This window comes from Pangasianodon hypophthalmus, chromosome 18 (assembly GCF_027358585.1).
Source record: "Pangasianodon hypophthalmus isolate fPanHyp1 chromosome 18, fPanHyp1.pri, whole genome shotgun sequence".
Lineage (NCBI taxonomy): Eukaryota > Metazoa > Chordata > Actinopteri > Siluriformes > Pangasiidae > Pangasianodon > Pangasianodon hypophthalmus.
This window is the reverse complement of record NC_069727.1, coordinates 15086852-15109421: the sequence shown is the minus strand read 5'-3', so window position 1 is coordinate 15109421 and position 22570 is coordinate 15086852. Positions and strand designations below refer to the sequence as shown.

Sequence of the window (22570 nt, the reverse complement as noted above, 5' to 3'; positions counted from 1 at the left end):
AGCAGGATCATTACGAAAAGTGTTCCTTTGATAACGTTGGGACAATGTTGGCATAACGTTAGCAGGATCATTACAAAAGTGTTTTTTTAAAAACATTGGGACAACATTGGCATAATGTTAGCAGGATCGTTACGAAAAGTGTTCCTCTGAAAACATTGGGGCAACATTGGAATAACGTTAGCAGGATCGTTATGCCGATCCTGGACCAGTGTATAGCAAGCACAAACATAACCACCCAAAACAGACGTTGAAACGTTTTGAAGATTTGCTTGTCACCTACTCTGCCAAGCTCATCTTAAGTCTTCGTTTTGCCTTTGCACTAGTTCTTGTTTGGACGAGTGTTTGTTTGAGTCTTGTCCCCATCCCAGCGCTATTAGCTATGCTTAACCAAACAGTTTTTATTTGGCACACAGCACTGCAGAGCCACACAATGAATTCTTGAGATTTTGTTTACCCATAGACCCCCTCTCTGTGCCAGGATGCAGATACGTTTACATATGTCTATGCAGAAATATAAATCTCTGAATTGGACATGTTTAAAAGTCAGTGAGTTGCTCAGCCCTGGTGAGATTGTGTGAGATTGTGTGTCTTTTACATCCTACAGCGGTGTTTGTTCATAACAGTGTCTTTAAGGAACAGTATACTTACATAGACTTATTGGTCCTGTGTTTTATTAGGGGAAAGCAGCACAGTGAGAGAGGGACAGAGATGGTTACAGTTTCTCACTTATTCTGACACTGTTTTGGTTTGGCAAGCTGTGAGACTTTTCAGGGAAAATAAGGACTGGTGATGTTGCCATGGCGATAAGACATCAAATCTAAAATGAGTGTGATGACTTACTTTTATAGATTTAAAGAACTTCATTATAGAGCACAAGTGCAAAGCATGGTAATTAATTCACCAAATCACAGATTGATATTTATTATTTTGTTTAAAAAAAAAAATTATAAATGAGTTTTTGTTTTTTTTTACATTATAATATGGCATGAGGGTATATTTGTGATAAGCAAATCTAAAATAGTTAGACCAACAGCTTTATGCTATGCTGGCATAGATAATACTATTTTGAAAAATCCTTCAGAAAGTGGACTAGTTTGATTTGTGTTTGTACTTAATGATGTTGCACTGAATATTGTGAACATATATAATTTAGACAATGACAATCATTCAAAAAAAAAAAAACATGTATTAAGAGTCTAGTGTATTGCCAATATTTTGCTGTATGAATGGTCCTAGTTGTAATGCTGCTTTCGACTCGCCTCGTAAGTCACCAGTTGGAATTACGGCATTTTCAACCTCGTCACATTCGACAGACAAAGTGAGGAGAAAAAAAAAACGGATACACCTATGTTCATCTTTTGTTAGCGAAAAGCTAGCCAGTTAACTGTGATGTGATGTATATTTTCCTCCTCAAACAGCAAACCTTATTTTCGATGTTTTAGATTTAACAAGCGAATATATCTGTATGTTAATTGAGCTAAAGCAACTGCTTGTATATACAGTATAACATATTAAAGGTAAGAAATGCTACTTTGTTTACTGTTGATGCTGTGAGCAGCCATGTTGGTTTGATGTCACTCCGTGAACAGGGAAGGAGCTCGTAGTTGAGAAGACTACCCCAGGTTAACGAGTAGTTGAGGGGGTGTTTTGTTTGGCTTTTACTGGTTGGAGGTAGCGAATTCCAAGTTGCAAAATCGAGTTAAAAGCAGCATAATTAACAATGTATTTTGCAAATTTATGTTAATTTAGATGTATGGTTTCCATCATCATTATTTAACAACTTTTAAAACAGCACTTGATCCAGCACCTTCTTTTTTTGCACAATTGTTCAATATAATAATAATAATAATAATAATAATAATAATAATAATAAATTTCGTTTCAATATAGTGCCTTTCAATATATCAACCACCTCCTCCAATCAACCCATGATCACTATTTCAATGGTGTGAACAGTGTTCAGTGGTTCAAATTCTGGTGACATTAGTACTGCAATACTACTGCAAATGTCAAAATATAATCTGTGTGTTGTTCCATTATTTCATCTTTCCTCCCATGTCTCCTTTCTTTCTTTTGTGTTCTGTCTTTTTCCTTCAAAGTAACATTCATTCTCTTCATTCTATTCCATCTTTTCAATGGCCTTGGCATCGGTCTCCCTTCAGAACTAGAGCGTGACATGGTAGACGGCTTGTGCTTGTAAGGCCCCTTCACCTGCAATTAAGCTGGGCCAGGATCTTTTATTCTGACAGTAATATGGGTCACTTATTGGCATTGAAAGACTCATCTCGCAGTTGTGTGGAACAGCCGTGTGAGACCCAAATCATTTCTTTTGCTTTTGTGCTGCCTGCACTTGTGCTCTCAGTGTCGGTCCTCACCAGTCAAATGAAGTGATCACAAACGGAGAAAAGATTAGTGTCAGGTGAACAGCTTTGTGCATCATAAGAGAAAGACAAATGCCTGTTGGAGAACTTGTTTACACATCAGACTTTACACCTTAAATCGATGAATGGTGATTGTGATGAATTTAACATTACAGTGCAGAAAAATGGAATAATCTATATAAACACTATATTTCGTCTGCCTTTGCTTAAACTCCAGTGCTAATAAAGTTTTAAAGTCTTAATCCTTCAGTGTGACATCCTACTTTGACAGTAAAGCTTCTCCTTTGGAGTTCTGCCTTCAATAACGCTCCATTTCTTTTTAGACAGTGCCATGCACTACCTGGTGAACATCTACTGCCTACACAGAGGTCTCTCAGCCTCCTGATTGCCCCCTCTCTGGCTCCAGAGGATGCTGGGAATGTGTCGTGGGCGCAGGAAGTTCCTGGCTGCATCCGTCGCCTTGCTTTTTATTCCAGGCCTCACCTGGCTATATCTGTCGAACGTCACAGGTAATCTATAATAATACTAAAAGTAATTCTCGACAAATGCAAGGCAGGGGAAGGCGAGAGGAGGTCTCAGCATGAAAGCAGCAGAGAAGCAGCAGACATGATTTCACTTTCATTAAATGCAAATTGACTTGGAGTTAAATTTCTTCTAGAGAAATTGGACATTGTGTCGTCTGATCCACAAGCCATTAACAAGGGATATAATTGGATTTACCTGCTGCTGGTTAAATGTAGTGCAGTATTGACTAATTCTCAGTGCTGTCAATAAAATGCGGCTAAAAAAAGGAAGCATCATTTTGAGCCATTAAATGATGACAATGGTGATAATGAGACAACAGCACTGTTCTTTTTGTATGAAAAATAAGTGTGACCATAGCATTTTAGAATACCACAACAATAATAATAGCTAAAAATGGAGAAAGTGACTTAAATTTACAAGCCAGTTTTTTCTTTTTTTTTTTTTTTTTTTGGCTGCAAAATACAAAAATGTGCCTTTGTCAGATTAATTGCTGTAAACACTTGATACAGCAGAAATGATCCAGTGAATTACATCAGTGGAGTCACTTCAGTTGTCTTAAGTGATTTTTACTTGAGCACAAACACTCTTCTGCACTCCTTGAATCTTAGATGTATCCTCTATCCTAATGTATCTCTTTCACCTCATTGGAAAATGACATCAAAGTTCATCACAGACTCATTTCGGCTGTTTATTTTCTTACTATGATGAATTGAGTCACTGTACCCTGGTTGAAATTGATTACTTCCTCCAAATGATTTAGTCCAGTAGCTTTTAATGACTTCGTGGCCCAAAGAGAAATTTCCCTGCCGCCACATTATTAGTTATGTGAATTATTTATTAAGCTTCCGATTTTGGCTCAGTGAACTTGAACATCTTAAATAGTGCTCTGTGTAATGGCCACAACTTCAGACTTGTAAACCAACTTTCACAATGTGCCACTTTTGGTTTGGGAGTTTTTAATATTTTTAGAAATTTTGAAATAAAAATGTACAGATGGGTGACAATTTAAAGGAAAAACCAATATAAAGTGTCTTACTAAGGGGTTGAGTTATCAGAATGAGCCTTGGCCGAGATTCTACAAGTCCCTGGAACTGTACTACAGGGATGAACACCATTCTTCCAAAAGATATTCTCTTGCTTGGTGTTTTGATGTTGGAGGTGGAGAGCGCTGTCTAACACATCGATCCAAAAATCTCCCATAGGTGTTCAATTTGTTTGAGATCTGGTGACTGTGAAAGCCATAGTATGTGATTTACATCACTTTAACACTCATTAAACCATTCAATGAGCCCTTGTGCCCTGTTGTTGGGGGGGCGGAGTCACCCGGGAAGAGGCCACTCCCATCAGGACAGAAATGTTTCTTCATAAGCTAAAGCTGAATCGTCAGAATAAACATTGATTTGCTCTGACTCTTTCTTCTAAGGGAATCCAAACCATGATACTAAAATCCTACAGCATAACAGAGCCACCAGTTTTACCTTTCACTGGCCACCAGTTTTTATAAAGGCATCATTATCTGAAACATGCAGCAATTTTATGACAGTATTGAAAGTTTAAAAAAACAACATGTCGTCTCTCTAATTATTATTATATTAAGATTATATTTAAAATCACACCCAAACAAAATGTCATTGGGAACATGTTACAAGGCTTCTTAAACTAAATAGTATTGTAACATGGAAAATTGGAAAGGTTAGTGTCCATTGCTAAAAAAGAAAGATGACAAGTTTATGAACACTTGAAGGTAATGGGAATTGGGAATTGGAATTTGGGACTGAACTGATACATATCGCCAATATAATGCTGTATTAATTACTCCATCTTCTGGATCAACTTCATGCCTGTGCTCATAAGATTTCCTGAGTACGTATTAAAACTTAAGGCAAATTGCAGAGATGGCATCTTTTTTTTTTTTCTTTTTTTTCCCCAAAGTTGGTGAGCTGTCTGAATTTGATCACCGCTCACATTTTTGCTTACATGTAATATTGTGGAGCCACAGTCAGCATTGGCAGATGCAGTCATGGAAATATTGATTGTTGCAAGATTTTTATACCACAGCATTATTGTTCTCTTAAAAATACATGTTGACGAAGGAGTAAACTCACAGCAGTCAATAAATATATGACAGCACAACATGACATAACCTGCTAAATTTCAAAAAATTATTGTTGTCATGCTGTTTCAGTACTTTATGAATTATTTTCAGGTGATGGGCTGAAAACTGTTCTCTCTGCAACACATTGGAAATACTCCATTTGCTCAGTGTAGCGTAAATCCATTCTCAATGACTCTCGACTACAGCTTTGCAAAGTTAATTGATGTCAAGTAAGACAAATGTAGTGTACTCCTACGCCGCTCCAACACACACATCTGCGCTTGCATTGCAGGAAGTTCAATGCAAATGAGAAATTTATTTTATATATAGAAACTTTGTTTTATTTTTTCAGAATGTTAAACCTTTATCTGGCTCTCACTTGAAATTTACTTTTACATTTACATTTATTCAGAATCAGAAAGAACTTACAACTGATGAGAATGCAGAACAGTAGTGGAATTTCCTTAAAGACCCAACAAAGGCTGCTGCAGTCTCAGGATTTGAGCTTACAACCTTCCAGTCACTGCATTTTATATTTTACTCATTTAGCTGAGTCTGTAAGGACCTTGCTGGTGCTGGGATCTGAACTCATAGCTGTCCGATCAGCAGTCCAATGCTTCAGCCACTGATCCACCACTAGTCAGACCCTTAGCCACCACTATTCAGACCCTTAGCCACAACTAGTCAAGACCCTTAGCCACCACTAGTCAAGACCCTTAGCCACACTAGTCAGACCCTTAGCCACCACTAGTCAGACCCTTAGCCACAACTAGTCAGACCCTTAGCCACTACTAGTCAGACTCTTAGCCACCACTAGTCAAGACCCTTAGCCACCACTAGTCAGACCCTTAGCCACAACTAGTCAGACCCTTAGCCACTACTAGTCAGACTCTTAGCCACCACTATTCAGACCCTTAGCCACCACTATTCAGACCCTTAGCCACACTAGTCAGACCCTTAGCCACCACTAGTCAGACCCTTAGCCACCACTAGTCAGACTCTTAGCCACCGCTAGTCAAGACCCTTAGCCACCACTAGTCAAGACTCTTAGCCACCACTAGTCAGACCCTTAGCCATACTAGTCAGACCCTTAGCCACAACTAGTCAGACCCTTAACCACCACTAGTCAAGACCCTTAACCACCACTAGTCAAGACCCTTAACCACCACTAGTCAGACTCTTAGCCACCACTAGTCAAGACCCTTAACCACCACTAGTCAGACCCTTAGCCACCACTAGTCAAGACCATTAGCCACCACTAGTCAGACCCTTAGCCACCACTAGTCAAGACCCTTAGCCACCACTAGTCAGACTCTTAGCCATACTAGTCAGACCCTTAGCCACAACTAGTCAGACCCTTAGCCACCACTAGTCAAGACCCTTAGCCACCACTAGTCAGACCCTTAGCCACCACTAGTCAAGACCCTTAACCACCACTAGTCAAGACCCTTAACCACCACTAGTCAGACCCTTAGCCACTGAGGGACAGTTTCCATTTTTTGCAGCCTAGTACTTTCAAGGCACCATCAAGCCATTTTTCTTTTTTTGTTCTAAGAGCAAATTACAGTTGGTCACACCACATGCTAGTGTAATTGGGTTACATCAATTTCTCCCTGGTCAGGGCTCGACTCTTTTCCTTTTCATTTTCTACCCTGTTCCAATTTGTGGTCATATGTGGTGGCTATATTGTGTGTCTTTTCCTTCAGGACCTTTTTAGCACTTAGAATGTGAGTTATATCATTGGAAGATAATTTAGAGGAAATGGCTTATTACCTTTAAAAGGTTTAAAAAGTGTAAATGTACCTAGATTAAGATAAAAGACTGTCTTTCTCAGTAATATGGGAGGATATTGTGTGGATATTTGCTTGATCGGGAGAAAAGGTGTTCAAAATGGATTCAGTCAGGTGCTTGTTCATGAGCTTATGCTTAGCACCATTATTAGGATAAGGCTGTAGCTTGATTCCATGATTAGGTAATGATTTCATGTGCAGCACAACAACCTATGTGTGTGTTTCAGATTAATAACTTAAAACCTCTCTGTAACACTGAGAGAACAGCATTTCTGCCTTCCTCATCCACTGTAACTAGACTTGAAATATAATCATTCATATTCATATTATTTTTGCATTTTCATGTGTGAATTCATTTAACATCTAATGATCAAAACATTTGTTTCCATGACTCATTCATTTTAGACTCCTGACTACATTCACTCCTAAGAAATATATGGAATATTCCAAATGTTCAACAGGAAATTGCATAACTCCTATTTCCTGAAGATAATGAGAAGAAGAAAATTAACTTCTCTCATTTTGTTCTGTATTTTCTATCTGTTCATGAAGTACTTAAATTAGCACATTATTAAAAAATCTTGTGTTGTCTGTGTGCTTTTCTTACTATATTACCTCCTCAACAGAGTTATTTTTTTAGACTGATAGTATTCATAGTCTGTGACCTAGTGAACCAATATCAGGATATATTATTGATAGAGACTTCATTGCACTTCAGTAAGTCGCTCTGGATAAGGGCATCTGCCAAATGCCATATATTTAAATATAAATGTAAAATTTTAAATTATATTCTGATTTTAAATGCTGAGGTCACTTGAAATTTTGAATAAAAAACATATTAAGTACATAAATTCTATGCTAAAAACTTGAACACTGTTATTATACGTTCCCCTGTTACTCATTTACTCACACATTTAGCTCGTTATGTGAGATGAGTTAACACATTTTTTGAATGGTTAATTCCATTTCCTTAGATTTAGATTTGAAAAATGAAAAAAAAAAAAAAAAAAAAAAAAACACTTCATTTGTACAGTTTAAAGCGTTACAGGGGATTGAAACATTTGTTCATTTGCAGCAAAACAAATGATTTATGGTGATTTATGATTTACAGGATATTCTGGAGAATAATGTGATTTAGAATAGGAGTTTTCAGACTTTTTGCAGCCAGGGACCCTTTAGCTGTAAATAAAATTGATGGACCCCTCGGTGCAGATTTATTTTATGTAATTGTTCAGATATTAGGGTCATTATTCAAATGCATACAGTAATATTCTGGTTCTTTATTAGAGCCTTTTATTCCTGAACTTTCCACCTATAGAACAGGTGACATTATTTATAAACCTACTTGTTGTAAGGCTAACGGATTAAACCCATTTAAATTCAAGTGATCAGTCAAACAGGCTAATAACTAAGACCTCAAAAATAAATACAACTTTGATAATGATGGGTTGTGAATTCCACCACTAACGAAATTTTTAATCACAGACCCCCTGACTATGCTTCACAGACCCCTGGGGGTCCTCGCACCCGACTCTGAGAACCAGTGCTTTAGAGTATGATTTATGTTACCTAGCAGCTAAGCAAAAATAGTATACCTCAACACAGTGTATTGTGTATAGCTTGAGATACAGATATATTCAGTAACAGTACATTTAGATCTGTTTAACATGTTATGCATGCATACGTTACAGTTTTACACTGAATCCTTCAGTAAAGATTTCTACAGGCAGTGCTTGCTTATACAGCTACCGTGATTAGCATATCTCAGTACTACGTTAACCTGAGAATATAGGTTTTACACTGGGTACAAATTTGTGATTATATTTGATTATATACTTGCCACCACAACTGTTTTTTTTTTTTTTTTCACATCGTAAATATTGAAGCGTGTGATTTCACCTTATGTGTCGGTGGCAAAGTCATCTACCTCAAACATGGAAAAACTGACATTTTACAGTTAGGTTGAAACAAATATCTAGCTTTACTTTATAAGTTACAGCAGTTGCCAGAGGGCAAAAACAGCTCATAAAGCTCATAAAGGAAATGTAGTACATTCGCATTTATATATTTGGCAAATAACAGAATCCAAATACAGAAATATTGAGAAGTCAACAGCAATACACATGTTACAAGAATGAGTTTTCACCGACTGACCAGATAGATGCATTCACCAGCCGTCTCAGTAGCAGACACAACATTTCCTGGTCATCTTCAGCTGTCCAGTTTGGGTGTGCTTGTGCCCACTGTAGCCTTGGATTCCTGTTCTTGGCTTGCAGAAGTGAAACCCAATGAGGTCTTCTGCTGTTGTAGCTCATCTGCCTCAAGGTTTGACATGTTCTAACATGCTTTTCTGCTCATCATGGTTGTAAAGAGTGGTTACCATAACCTTACGTCATCTCAAAGCAGTCTGGCCGTTCTCCTCTGACCTCTCCCATCAGCAAGGTGTTTCTGACCACAGAACTGCTGCTTACTGGATGTGTTTTGGTTATTTTTAGCATCATTCAGTGTAAACTCTAGAGGGGTCCCTCTAGCTCTCACTGCTGCAGCCCGGGTTCGATTCCCGGCCAGGGACCCAACCCCAGCCACTGGCATTGCATGCAACAGTGTGCTCTCAGTGTCAGTCCCAAGCCCGGATAAAATTGGGGAGGGTTGCATCAGGAAGGGCATCCGGCGTAAAATACTGTGCCAGATCAAATACGCGGACCAATGATCCGCTGTGGCGACCCCTAACAGGAGCAGCCGAAAGAAGAACAACAACAACAGTGCGAACTCTAGAGACTGTTGTGCATTCGAGATTACATTTTTTTCCTCATTCTGATGTTTGATGTGAACATTAACTGAAGCTCTTGACCTGAATGCTCTGTATGGCTTTTTTTGCATCGTGCTGCTGCAAAATATTTGGCTCATTGGACGGCTGCATAAACGTGCGGGTGTACAGGTGTTCCTAATAAAGTGGACGGTGAGTGTATATTGACAGTTAAACATGAGCCTATTTAGTGCACTCAATCCATAGTCACATTTACAGTATTTTAAAATATTTGAATATTTGCAGCGTGAACTTTCCCCCCCAGTTTTCTGCACAGCAGTGTTACTGAAATGCAAAGATTTCACTTGAGAAAGTAATTAGAATTAAAAAGGTTTTGTTTGTGATTATTCTTCTATTGAACGCATTATAGACATTTAATTCAGATTCGTCTCAATTAGTTTACTTTTCTCCAGCTTAAGCGTTTATGTTCAGTTTAGATTTTTTCGATTGAAAAAATCAGGCACGTTGTTGATGGATGGTTAAGTTGCATGTAACTGTAGCTGTTGATCATATCAACAGATAAAAGAAGGAAAAGTGATGAGGGTGTATATGCACTGATGTTCCAGCACACTTTGACCAGTTGAATCTTCACTGAAGGTTAAAATTTCTCAGTATATCAAGTTTTTTTGTTTTTTTTTAATAATGACATGCCTTCAGCTTACAGTACTAAGATTAATTCCAGCTTCTCCATGAGCACAGACAAAACCCTTTGACCTGTTTGAGTCAAATCACACTTATTATAGTTGGCTGTGACAACAGAGATCTCTCCTATCTCATTTGCATTCACCTTATGAATATTTACTATTCTGGCCAGAGGCAAATCAAGGCCGAATCTCTGCTTCCTTCATTTCGGATTGCACTCTGTTTTGCTGTTTCCATAGCAATGCCCTATCGTTATGTTTTTTGTATCAGTGAATAGAGAGAACATGAAGGTGTTGGAGTGATTGATTGGACATTGCAAACTGACACAGTAGGACCTTGGCTGATTCAATGGATCTGACTGTTCAGATGCGTGGCAGCAGTATCATATGCTAATAGCTGACTCTTGGCTCTACTGTTGATCTCATTATTGCTGTGCGTTCTCTTAGATATTCACTGCTGAGTCTGTCATGCTGCTCATCGACTGCTGGGCAACTCGCAATCGCATGCCCAAGGGAGGCCTTTCAAAATATCACTGACTAAAAGTGTCCCTTACTTCAGTGTGAAATACCTGAGGACTTTTTGCTCAGCTTTTGAATCCAGGAATTTATCCAGTAGAAATTAAGCAATAAAAAGCAACTTTTTTTGAAGTTTTGAAGTATTGTGAACGCTGAAGATCTCAACATATAATGTAAATGATTAACATCGCAAGAGTGATATGTGGGAATGAAGGATACGTACGGTGTCTCCAGGGCATGCAAGCTCATATCTGCCATTGTTTAGGGTCCCAGTGCATTTAGAGGAGACAGCTTCCTATTTAACTTGATAAATTAATATTTGTACACATTTCTGGAAAGTTACTGGTACCCAGTCTCTCCATATCCCACAGCAGGTTTCTGCACTAGACTTTAGAGTTTTTAATTAGTCTAAATTTCCATTTCTTGGAGCATTTTTAAAAAACCTACATCTAGTACGGGTGAAAGTGTCAGACATGCTCAGGGTGATGCAAAAACATTCACTGGTCAGGTTTTCAGCATACTAAATAATCAGTACAACAATTTTTCTTTAAAATGTAAGTGATTTTGTTGATGCAAATTTTGAACTTCTTGTAGCAAAGGGGATTCCTGCAGTTGTCTTGCTCCTAATTCAGATTTTTCAGTTATCCAGAGTTTTTAAATATTTCAGCTAGAGTTTGGTCAAAGAGTTTGGCTGAGATTTTGAAATATGAAATGTCTGAAAAGTCTACTTAAAACTTTCTCATATAACCCCACCCCCAAGCTGAGGAAGATGCTAACAAGGATCTTTTCTCCACCATCTTCCAACACTGAAATATTTTGGTTGACACACAGAGCAATATATCTGTCAGCAGCCTTTATCGTATTTCTGAGATGATCTAGAGAGCTTATTTTGAAAGTCTGCGTCGATGCAGCAAGCACTCGGGTCTGGCAAATAAAATACACTACATGTGAGTGTGCTATACGTGCGAACATCGCGGGCAACGAGCCAAGAGTCAAATGCTTCGCTACCACTACAATTCCACTTCCATGGGTGTAATCGGACACAACGAGGAAATATTTAATGCAGGTTCTGGTCCTACAGCTTTAAAATAAATTGAGTTTTTCATACACCATTGAATACTGAGGCTGTTATCTGCGCTGGAGTAGAGCTATCTTCTTGCCTGTTTACATTGGGAAATTCGTAAAGAGATGAAGCATACAAAATCCTAAAACACCATATTGTGACAAGACTATCATGTTTTGCCACAAGGCTGCATTTACTCAACCTGCTCAGATGAATGAAATCACTGGCTTGTATTTTAAATGTCTTAACCCTATAGTGAAGTGATTTTGCAGAGGCCACAACCACTGTCAGAATGTTTTTACCAAACACGGCTCCTGCCAGTTCAACAGATTTAAGCCCACAATCCCTTCAGCAGCTAAAGCAAAGCTGCTTTGCCTTGCCCACGTTGTGTTACAGGTTGGAAGTGGACAACCAACAGCTTTGTCCTGCCACCTGTTTAGATTTGTTATTATAGAAATTGTCCTTGCAATCAAAAATTCAGATCTTTTAGCACCTGTTCCTTAGTGTTATGGACACAAATATGATTGCATATGTATCTTTAAAAAAGTAGTTTTGGAAATATTCCCGTGTTAGTTTTATACTTCGTCACTTCCAGGAAACAATTTTGATGATTCAACCTGTACTAGTTTTGTGTTCGTCCAATTAAATGCTATCTAGAATGCAAATGTCCCGCCCCCAGGAGAGGGTATTGCTCTACAGTAGCAGCTCGTTAGCAGCAAACATGGTTCATCAGTGCGTTCTTCTTGCAAGCTATTCCCATTGCCAACCATCACTTTGTTGAGATAAAATGTTTGACCTTTATTCATTTGGAAGAGGTGGAATTCATGGTCATGTGACATGAACTTTTCAGAGGAGTGTACCAACCTGGGGCTCTTTAATGGCGGAATGTCTTGCTATCTCAGACTGAGTGAGAACATGATTCTGTCTTTATACACTGCTGAGGCTTAATCATTTGATTATGTAGAGTAATATTTACAATTCATTTGATTAAGTAGAGTAATATTTACAATTAATTATAAGCCCACCATTCAAACACATCAGATGCCTCCCAGCGATGACCCTGTGGCTGTCCCTCACCATTGGTGCCGCTGACAGTCAACCTCGACTCAAACATATACGGCGTAAAACACACGGCATCTTGTTGTCTAGGATATCATCTTTATCAACGTGCATGGGTGCAGGCGGCAGTGAGAAATCCTCTACAGATAAAAAAAAAGGCTCTATGTTGTTAGCTAACTTGCTAAATAGCTCGCTAAATTTCCCTCTAGGATGTATCTATCTATCTATCTATCTATCTATCTATCTGTGGTCACGAACGCTGTTGGCTGTTGTGCGAATCAGTCAAGCCCTTCAACACACTGTCACTCTGACTTCCTGTTTAAAAAGGAAATACATCAACATACAGAATCAAATCATGACGTTTCTAAAATTTGCCTTTGTTTTCCTTTTCTCAGATTTCCTGATCCGATCTCAGACAGAAGGGTGATAAGAATGCTGGGCTGTTCAGTCTGTCAGAATGAACACATTCACACTGTTACACAATTATGGCGGTGAAAATGACTCTCACACAGAGCTCCTCACTTTCTCTGAGAGCTGTCTTTTGTCCCCTTTTTTACTGTTTTTGCTCTTTTACACCCAAACACATACACGTTTTCAGTTTAGTTCTCTGGTCTTTATAGCTTGCGTTTTCAACAGTAAGGGAATAACATGTTGCTCAAGGCATGCTGTACATCACCACACTGTCTTGACTGCTAATTGGAAATCCCACTCCAGCCACACTGTGCTCTGCTAACTCTCCATTTCACACATTAGAAGGTGACAACTTGTTAATGTTGCCCCCCCCAGCAGGCCACTTTTGTCACTTATGGGTACAAAGTGTCCAGGTTCATAAAAATGTTTAACCTGTTTTTCTTTAGCTTGCCTCAAACGTAATTGTTTTTTGAAAAGTTGCCCTATGCATTATGCACTGCCTAGCTACTAATCTTTCACTTCTAGTTCATTCATATTATATTTGTAGAGAAAACATAACCATTTATATTCTGTCCACTTTTATTTGGCATACTGAAGTTTGCCTAATCTCTCTTGGCTCTTGCTGTGCTTTATCTGTTCTGAAACAGCAGTCTTTAATATGTCTTTATTCTAAGCCCTGCTCAAAGAGTAGTCTACAGGTATCAACCCTAGGTAGGGTCTAAAACTTTACAGTCAATTGTAATCAATTGTAATATTCAAAAGTAACACTGCTTGGTCCAACAGGAAAGTGTTCTGATGATGCCACAGCTATCTGAAGTCCAAGAAAGCAAAACTGGCCATGCTCCCTGAATGGGAGGCATTACTTTCTCTCTCCTGTCAATCAGAGTCATGCTATCCAATCATGGGCATCTGCAAGCTCATGTATGTGGAAGAGGGCAGTTAGTACTTTCTTCTTAGTGTGTTCACATAACATGTTGACATAACATGAGCAACAGTTCAAAAATATGCAGTGGCTAGCTTCATGAGCTAGCTGTTGTGTAATAGGAGAGAGCTAGCTAGCAGCTGGGAATTGGCAAATTACTAAACTGGGAGAAAATGGGGTAAAAAAAAATAATGCCTTATGTATTTTTAATGAAGCATTATTACAGATGGCAGTATTGGTATTGATGACAGGGCTTCACATATCCACGCTGCTGATTATATTCAGCATGGCTGGCTCAGATATCTTGAAAATGCATGCGGCTTGGACTTACTGTCTCCTTTGAGAAGTTCCTGTTTACTCCTGCACAAAACCTCAGTGTGGTGTTGAATGACGAGTTATCATTCTTGGCACATGTTGCAAACCTATTCGTCCATGCAGGCTTCTCCTGTACAACAGCAGGACAATTCAATTATTCACTACAGGAAGGCCACTCGGCCTTGTCATATCTTGACTACTGTTGTCTAGCCAGCTAGTTCTCTAACGCTGTGTTTGGCTGTGCTCCTGAGCCTGCTCGTCTCTGCTGGGAGTGAATCAATTGATAGCAATTATTTGGTATTAATTATTGTTTGCCAACGCAGCTAACTACCTATTAATTGATCTTTTCCCTTGCGGCCCTCATTACACTTTTCATTTTCATTACATTTCTGCAATACTAAACAGACTTCTACAAACAAAAAAAAAAAACGACAGGGGATCGTTACCTCCTTGGAGTACTTGAATGCTCTTTGAATGTTTATTAAGTCTTTATCATCAGATTAGCATATGCCGACAACTTGTGTGCTGCATAACTGATTACAAAATGTTCTATTGTGAGATTCTTGCAACATATTTCCACTACAGAGGTCTCTAAATCTCCAAAGTTACATGCTGTTTCTTTAAGGTCATTTCTGTCTCCTTGTCCCCATCGGAGTCACTGCCTGCGTCTCTGCTGGAGCTTTGGTCCCCCACGCTGGCTCTGGAGCTCACAGCAGCCAGCATTCATTTTAGTATGCACTCTGTTTGCCTGTTTCCATGGTGATGCCCTATCACCAAGCCAAGTCTTTGTTTGCTCCTCATATCATTGAGTAGAGAGAACGTGAAGGTGTTGGAGAGATTGATTGGATATTGCAAATTGACACAGTAGGACCTTGGCTGGTTCAATGGATCTGACTGTTCAAATGCATTGCAGCAGTATCGTATGCTAATAGCTGACTCTTGGCTCCACTCCTGATCTCATTAATGCTGCACGTTTTCTTACACATCCACTGCCTTTCATGCTACTCACACCACCTCACACCAAAGGGAGGCCTTTGAAATATCACAAGGGTGTGAATTTAGTCCAGCTTTTCAGTCCAGGAAAGCGGTCTTAAGGAAAAAAAAATGCATTAAAAAGTAAATATTTTTCTGGTGCACAAGCCAAACCCAACATAGCAGATTGCCAGTCCCTTTTGTTTACTTTGGCTTCTTTTAGATGGATTACAGCAAGTTTGTTTATTTGCGTATTTAGCTCTGATGGCAAATCAGAAAGCTTTGTCAGAAAGCACGTAATAGCACGTAATAGCACGCATTTGTTGATTGTAATTGATAATTCCATATCAGAACATAATGTTTTATTACAGTTTATGATATTGTCCACCATATTTTCTAGTTCTTGTCTGAAAAAAATAATAATGGCCAAAACCTTATATCTTTATAAGGATATCCTTATGAATATATCATACTGCCTTCTAATTGGGACAGTTTGACCTTTGTATTGTTACATTACTTACAAATAATATTGGGCACACTTGTAATCTCGTTTATTGCTAAATCCAAACTGTCATTTTTGGAAAGAAAGCAGCAAATAATGAAATCAATCTGATTCACATTTAATATTTAAAAAAATGCACATATAAAGCCAAAGCCCACATCTAGTCAGACAGACAGAGTGTGATCTTAAAATTAGTCAGGTTTGCTGCATACTAATGGATTGGTACGATTTCCCCTGAAACTTGTTGAAAACTTGTTGAAAACGCTTAAATGTTGTGCATGCAGAAAAGGTTGTTCTGTACCTGTCTTACTCTTAATTCATATGCAGCAGTTTCAGATATGCCAAACTCAGCGCATGCTGAGAGAGTTTTAGAATATCAAAATGTCTGAAATGTTGAACTGGGGCGTGTTTGATGTGTTTTTCGAACTTACGTTGACTGGCATGACACATTTTCTTTTTTGGGCATACACATAAATTTGAAGTTAATTCATTTTTCGTATATTTTTTTAAATTATTGACTGTTTTTTTAAATGCTTCTACTTGTTTCACCACACAAAGTCTAGAAATCAAATCTTTGTGAATTCAAATATGTCCGAAAATGTCTACGACAGTACACTTCCGCATGAACAGAGTCGACCTGGAAGTACATGTCAGCTATTCTACAGGATATTTTCTGGTTAGCTCTGTAAACGTATTGTTTTCATTAAAAGATATGATAAAAATGAGATCACCATATGAATATGAATGAAAATAAATATATGAATTTTGGGTGATTAACATTTTCAATTGCAGCAACTAGAAAATCCTTCTGATTTCTTTCAGCCACCATGTCGTCCTCCTTTTCCATCCTCCTCTGGCTATTTAAAACAAAATGCATAGTGATGCAGAGATTCAACTGCTTTTGCATCTGTAATGTTTGGCAAAACTTGGCAGCAGAATCTGGCAGAAAGTCATCTCATTTATCTCATTTAGAGAATATGAATATAGGATCAGTATCAGATCATACTGTGCTCTGTGTATCGCTATTTTCCACACCATCTTCCATCACTGAAACATTTCAGATGACAGACAGAGCAATAGAGCTGTCATCAGCCTTTATTGTATTTTAGGATAATCTGGGAGGATGATGTACATGATGGAATTGTTCAGGTTCATCGGAGTTTGGGGTTTAAAAAGAGTGATCACATGTAAGGCTCTGATGCGGGTGAAAGTACGTAGAAGCACCAAGCACTCAGCTCTGGCAAATAAAATATTGTACATGAGCATGCTCTTTAGTGTGAATGTTACTGCCAGTGAGCTGAGAATCAAATGCTTCATGTTTCATGCAGGTTCTGGTCTGACAACCTTAAAATAAATTTTGGATATGCCATTCAGTTTAGACTAGGTGATCACTTTTACCTGGAAAGTGCAACATTTAAGCTGAGGCAGTGTTTCTCAGTTGTCTTGATAATTGCTGTGAAATAAAATCAAATCCTCGTACAGTACATCATATCAACATGTATATGGTACACTGAGTTTTGTTTTTTTTTCCTAAACAGGAACTTTTTTAGGAGAGTAGGTCTTATAATGAGGAAAAAACATGCCATGAAGAGATAAAACATACAAAATCCCAAAGCAATATATTGTGGCAGTTTTATTATTTTTGTTTTATTAATTTTGTTATTTTTTTTTTATCAGACAGACTTTACTCAGCAGATACTATAATGAATGAAAAATGTTTGCCTCATGTATGTTTAATACTCTTAATCCTGTGGCGAAGTGATTTTACAGTTGTATTCAGTGAAATGACAGCAGATGCCATAGCTACTGAACAAATGTTTTTACCAAACACAGCTCCTGCCAGTTCAGTAGGATTAAACCCACAATCCCTTCAGCAAATAAAGCTCAGCCTGGGGTAGAGCAGAGGTGCTGTGGCATCCACACATTGTTTTATAGGACTGTTTCTCAGACTGAGTGCTGGAGTACCTCTTTCTGGCACTTTTTAGTGGTTTCCCTTTATTAACTTAGCCAGTGTAACCTAATGTTTTCCATGATGAAGCAGCTAATTCACAAGCCTGAAATAGGTTGAACAGGTTAAGTTAATGAAGGAGAAACACTAACATGTGGCTCAGGGCTGAGAAAATAGCACAGACGTCAAACTCACGTAGCACGTAGACCAAACACGTTCCACTGCCTTGTTTCATTCAGCCCGTGCTAACTTGTAAAAATCACATAGCAACCACCCATGTTCTGCACGCACCACATGAGCTCACATCTCTCTGTGTAACTGACACCAGGGCCCCTGAGTGACACAACGGGAAAGAGTGTGTTATGCCCTATTGTCTAGAGATCACAACTTTGAATCCTACTGATGTCACAGCCGTCCGTTTCCAAGAGAGCCTTGCTCTGTGAGTGGGATGGATAGCATACTCTCTCATCCCCGTCAATCACCGCGACACGAGCCAATCGTGGGCGTCTATGAGTCATGTACACCAATCAGCCTTAACATTAAAACCACTGACAGGTGAAGTAAATAACATTTGATTATCTCGTTACTGTGGCACTTGTCAAGGGGTGGGATATATTAAGCAGTAAGTGAACAGTCAGTTCTCAAAGTTGATGTGTTGGAAGCAGGAATGCAACTTTGACAAGGGCCAAATTGTGATGGATAGATGACTGGGTCAGAGCATCTCCAAAATGGCAGGTCTTGTGGGGTGTTCCTGGTATGCAGTGGTTAGTATTTACCAAAAATGGTCCAAGGAAGGACAACAAGTGAACTGGGGACAGGGTCATGGGCACCCAAGGCTCATTGATGCACGGGGAGTGAAGGCTAGCCCGCCTGGTCTGATCCCACAGAACAGCTACTGTAGCACAAACTGCTGAAAAAGTTAAAGCTGGCTATGATAGAAAGGTGTCAGAACACACAATGCATTGCAGCTTGCTGTGTATGGGGCTGTGTAGCTGCAGACCGGTCAGAGTGCACATGCTGACCCCTGTCCACCACCAAAAGTGCCTACAATGGACACGTGAGCATCAGAACAGGACCATGGAGCAATGGAAGAAGGTGGCCTGGTCTGATGAATCACATTTTCTTTTACATCATTTGGTCGGCCAGGTGCATGTGCGTCGCTTATCTGGGGAAGGAATTGGTTTCAGGAATGGTTTGAGGAACATTAAAAAGAGTTCAAGGTGTTGACTATGTCTCCAAATTCCCTAGATCTCAATCCGATCGAGCATCTGTGGGATGTGTTGGACAAACAAGTCTGATCTACGGAAGACAAACAAGTCTGTATGCGGAAGAGGTTAGATATGCTTTTCTCTGAGTGTTTCATGCTGCCCTGCGACAAAGTATTAACTGCAGTTTGAAAAGATGCTGTTAGCTGGCATTACGTATCTTGAATGAAACAAAGTCACCCTCCTCGGTTGGTGGCTGTTGTGTGATGGGGAGAATTGGGAGATGTGTGCGGTCAATTATAATTGACTCCAAATCCCCAAATGTATCACCTAGTGTAGAGACCTACACCTACATTGAAAAAAGAAAAGTTAATGAAGCGTGAGCATGGTAGACATGGGAGTCTAAGGACATGTATGTTCTTATCAGACATAAACCCATGTGAGATCTTCCTAGATCTTTTTCTTAACATTGCATATACAGATATATAAAAAAATACCTTTAATCATTTTAATAAATGTTAAAACCAAGGCCTAATAGAGCATACAGTTGAATAGTTTCCGTTAGCCCTTCTTGTTCCTGGAAATGTCCTATTCTACTTTCACAGCCAATCTTATTAGTGTTAACTTATGAAATAGACAATATGTTAAAAATTGATAGCTTTACATTATGGCCATTGAAGGGCTCACAGAATGCTGATATGTCCTGCTGTACATGTCGTGCAACAAACAGCTTTGTCCTACTGGTAGGTTAGATTTATTTTATATTCTGCTATTTTACAAAGTGGAAAGCAATAACACTGAAAAGCAGGTTGATTTCTTGCTTTAGATCAACTCCGCTAATAATTATGGCACCCTACACAGTCTGAATCAGGCATGCTAGTTCTAAACCATACTTTTTTCATGACACTGCAGGACTGAAATGGAGCATGAAGGCTGTAGAACTCATGGAACAGTTATTTGCTGGGCAAAGTATAACATTTGTTGTTGTTTGAGTCAGCTTGATATAAAGACAGTCATTTCATGACTCACACTCCCTCATCCCATCGCAGACAGAAGGGAAATGAGAAAGCTGTCTGACAAATACAGTCACATGGTTACATAAAAGATCTTTTCCACAGATGTCTTATGAAGGACTACACACAGTAGATTATGTTTTCATCTTTTCTTGCTTTTCTACACAGTAATGTGATATGTCAAGTGATGTGGGGAAATTGGTTCTCCCTCAGTTTAGTTCTGTGGCCAGTACTGTTTGTCTCGTCAGGAGCCAGAAAAATGACGTTTGTGTTGCTCAAGGCAACATCACCATGCTGTCCTGACTGCTAATTGGAAATCCCATGTGAGCCACGTTGCTCTCTGAAAAGTTTGAAGAGTCTCTTCTCAGGCTAACCTTTTAATAGGTATTACTCTGTTAGCCAGCCTTCTGAATCATCAATATATGTCTCTGAATTAGCCAAGATCCCTCATTAAAGTGACACGTCACTAATGTCGCATCCAGTTTGTCTCTTGTGAGGGTGTAGCAGATGCCGCTGATGTTGCAATGATCAGTGTCAAGATTCTTCCAATAAGTTACAATAAGAAATGGTACTTGGCCAAATGTTTAGACTGTCGTGTAATTTGTAATTTGTAATTTTATTTGTATAGCGCTTTTAACAATGTCAAATGACATTGTCACAAGGCAGCTTTACAGAAATAAATGGATTCAAAAAATATATTGTAAATATGTAAATTTATCCCTAATGAGCAAGCCAGAGGCGACAGTGGCGAGGAAAAATCCCTGAGACAGTATGAGGAAGAAACCTTGAGAGGAACCAGGCTCAAAAGGGAACCCATCCTCATCTGGGTGCAATGGATAGTGCAATAAATAAATCCCTTCTAATATTGTGTACTATATGGACAAATAGTGCAAATGTGCAAAAGTAAATTCATCACAGTTTTCGCAAGAATTCCGGTTAGTTAAAATCTATCCACTGTCCACTGATGGAGTCCTGAGTACGAAGGTGCTCGTGGCAACCGCAGCCCCAAAGCCACTACAGCAATCGCAGTCCCAAGCCATCACTTTATTGCTTTTTAACTGTATATGGGTGTAATGTTGTGGAATATCTGTGAGATAAGTTAGTTCCTGTTATCACTTGCGTTATAGCAGCTATAAACAGTTGTTTCCTCACATAAAATGCAGCTCGTCGTTTAGCAGAGAAACCGCAAAGCGCAAAACTCCTCTGTCCTGAAGACTTTCACATGGCAGAAAACTTACTGACCATTACAAAGCGCTGACACTGGAGACATAAATGTCCATAAATGTCTACTTACAGAAAGCTTCACCATATCATACCATATTTATCTTTGTTAAATAACATGTTTTTTAAAATCTGTTTATTATTAGTCTTAGAATATGTGGTGCACCCGGCATCCCTGTGAATGAGTTGTTATAGAAATGCTAATGTATTATAGAAAGAGTGCATTAATACAAACTTGTGATTTGACTTACAGCTGCCATTATTGTCAAAACCACTGTTATAATTATGAAAAAATAATCAACACCGAGAATTCAACAGTGCCATGATATAATACATATTTTAGCTCCTGTTTAAAATTGATTTTGTTTATATTTATATTGTTTTAATTGAATAGAGATGCAGTGTCAAAGGCATCTCTTCGCATGTCTCAAAGGAAACATGTTAGACTTATATAGTCCTAGTAAAAGTTTTGTTTATTTAGCAACACTATAGCTTGCAAATCTGTGCTGGAAAAGTGATACAGAAAAGGACATCATATGTATCTCTTCCATTTCATCTTAATCCAAGCCCTGCTAAAATGAAAGTTTATTAGAACCTAAAAACTGCAGGCAAGAAGGATCTAAAATATGTGTGAGCCAAAACCCAGAGGATGTCTGACAACCTACACCGTGCAACTCGTCCAAGAAATTCACCGGGCCTATTTAAATTGCTTACCACCTCAATAAGAATTGAGTGACATATTTCCACATGGGTCTCTGTTGCTTTTACTAATGTCAAATGTAGCTTGAGGCTGACTCTGTCTTCTCATCTTCAGTGAAGCCACTGCCTCTCTCCCCACTGGAGCCTCAATCCTCCACACTGGCCCTGGAGCTTCGGGTTCGAGAGGTAGAGGAGGAAAACCGAGCGCTCAGAAGAGAGATTAGCCAGCTGCCCAGGAGTCCTACCCACGGCAACCAGCATTCCCATCACCACAGCAGCGTACACCATGGCAACCAGTCCCAGCTTCACTCCACTGAAGAGGGTACCGGTGATAGTGAAGCTCAGAAAGCACTCTCTAAAGTCAACGGCTCCAGCTGTGTCCAGCAACCTGCTGTGGATAAATGTGAGGTAGGAATGAGGGTGAAAAATAATCCTATTCTTCAAGCATCAAGAAGACTTTAAATATGATTGCACAGCCATAATCTC

General features: G+C 39.0%; 1 protein-coding gene across 1 annotated transcript in view; it reads left to right on the top strand.

Moving 5' to 3' along the window:
• LOC113532299 (xylosyl- and glucuronyltransferase LARGE1) overlaps positions 1 to 22570 on the top strand; it is a 73938-nt gene that overhangs the window by 5109 nt on the left and 46259 nt on the right. The window contains exons 2-3 of the mRNA XM_026923621.3: positions 2705 to 2890; positions 22200 to 22492. Of these exons, the coding sequence (XP_026779422.1) occupies positions 2791 to 2890; positions 22200 to 22492 (393 nt within the window). The 5' untranslated portion in view covers positions 2705 to 2790. The remainder of the gene's footprint in view (positions 1 to 2704; positions 2891 to 22199; positions 22493 to 22570) is intronic.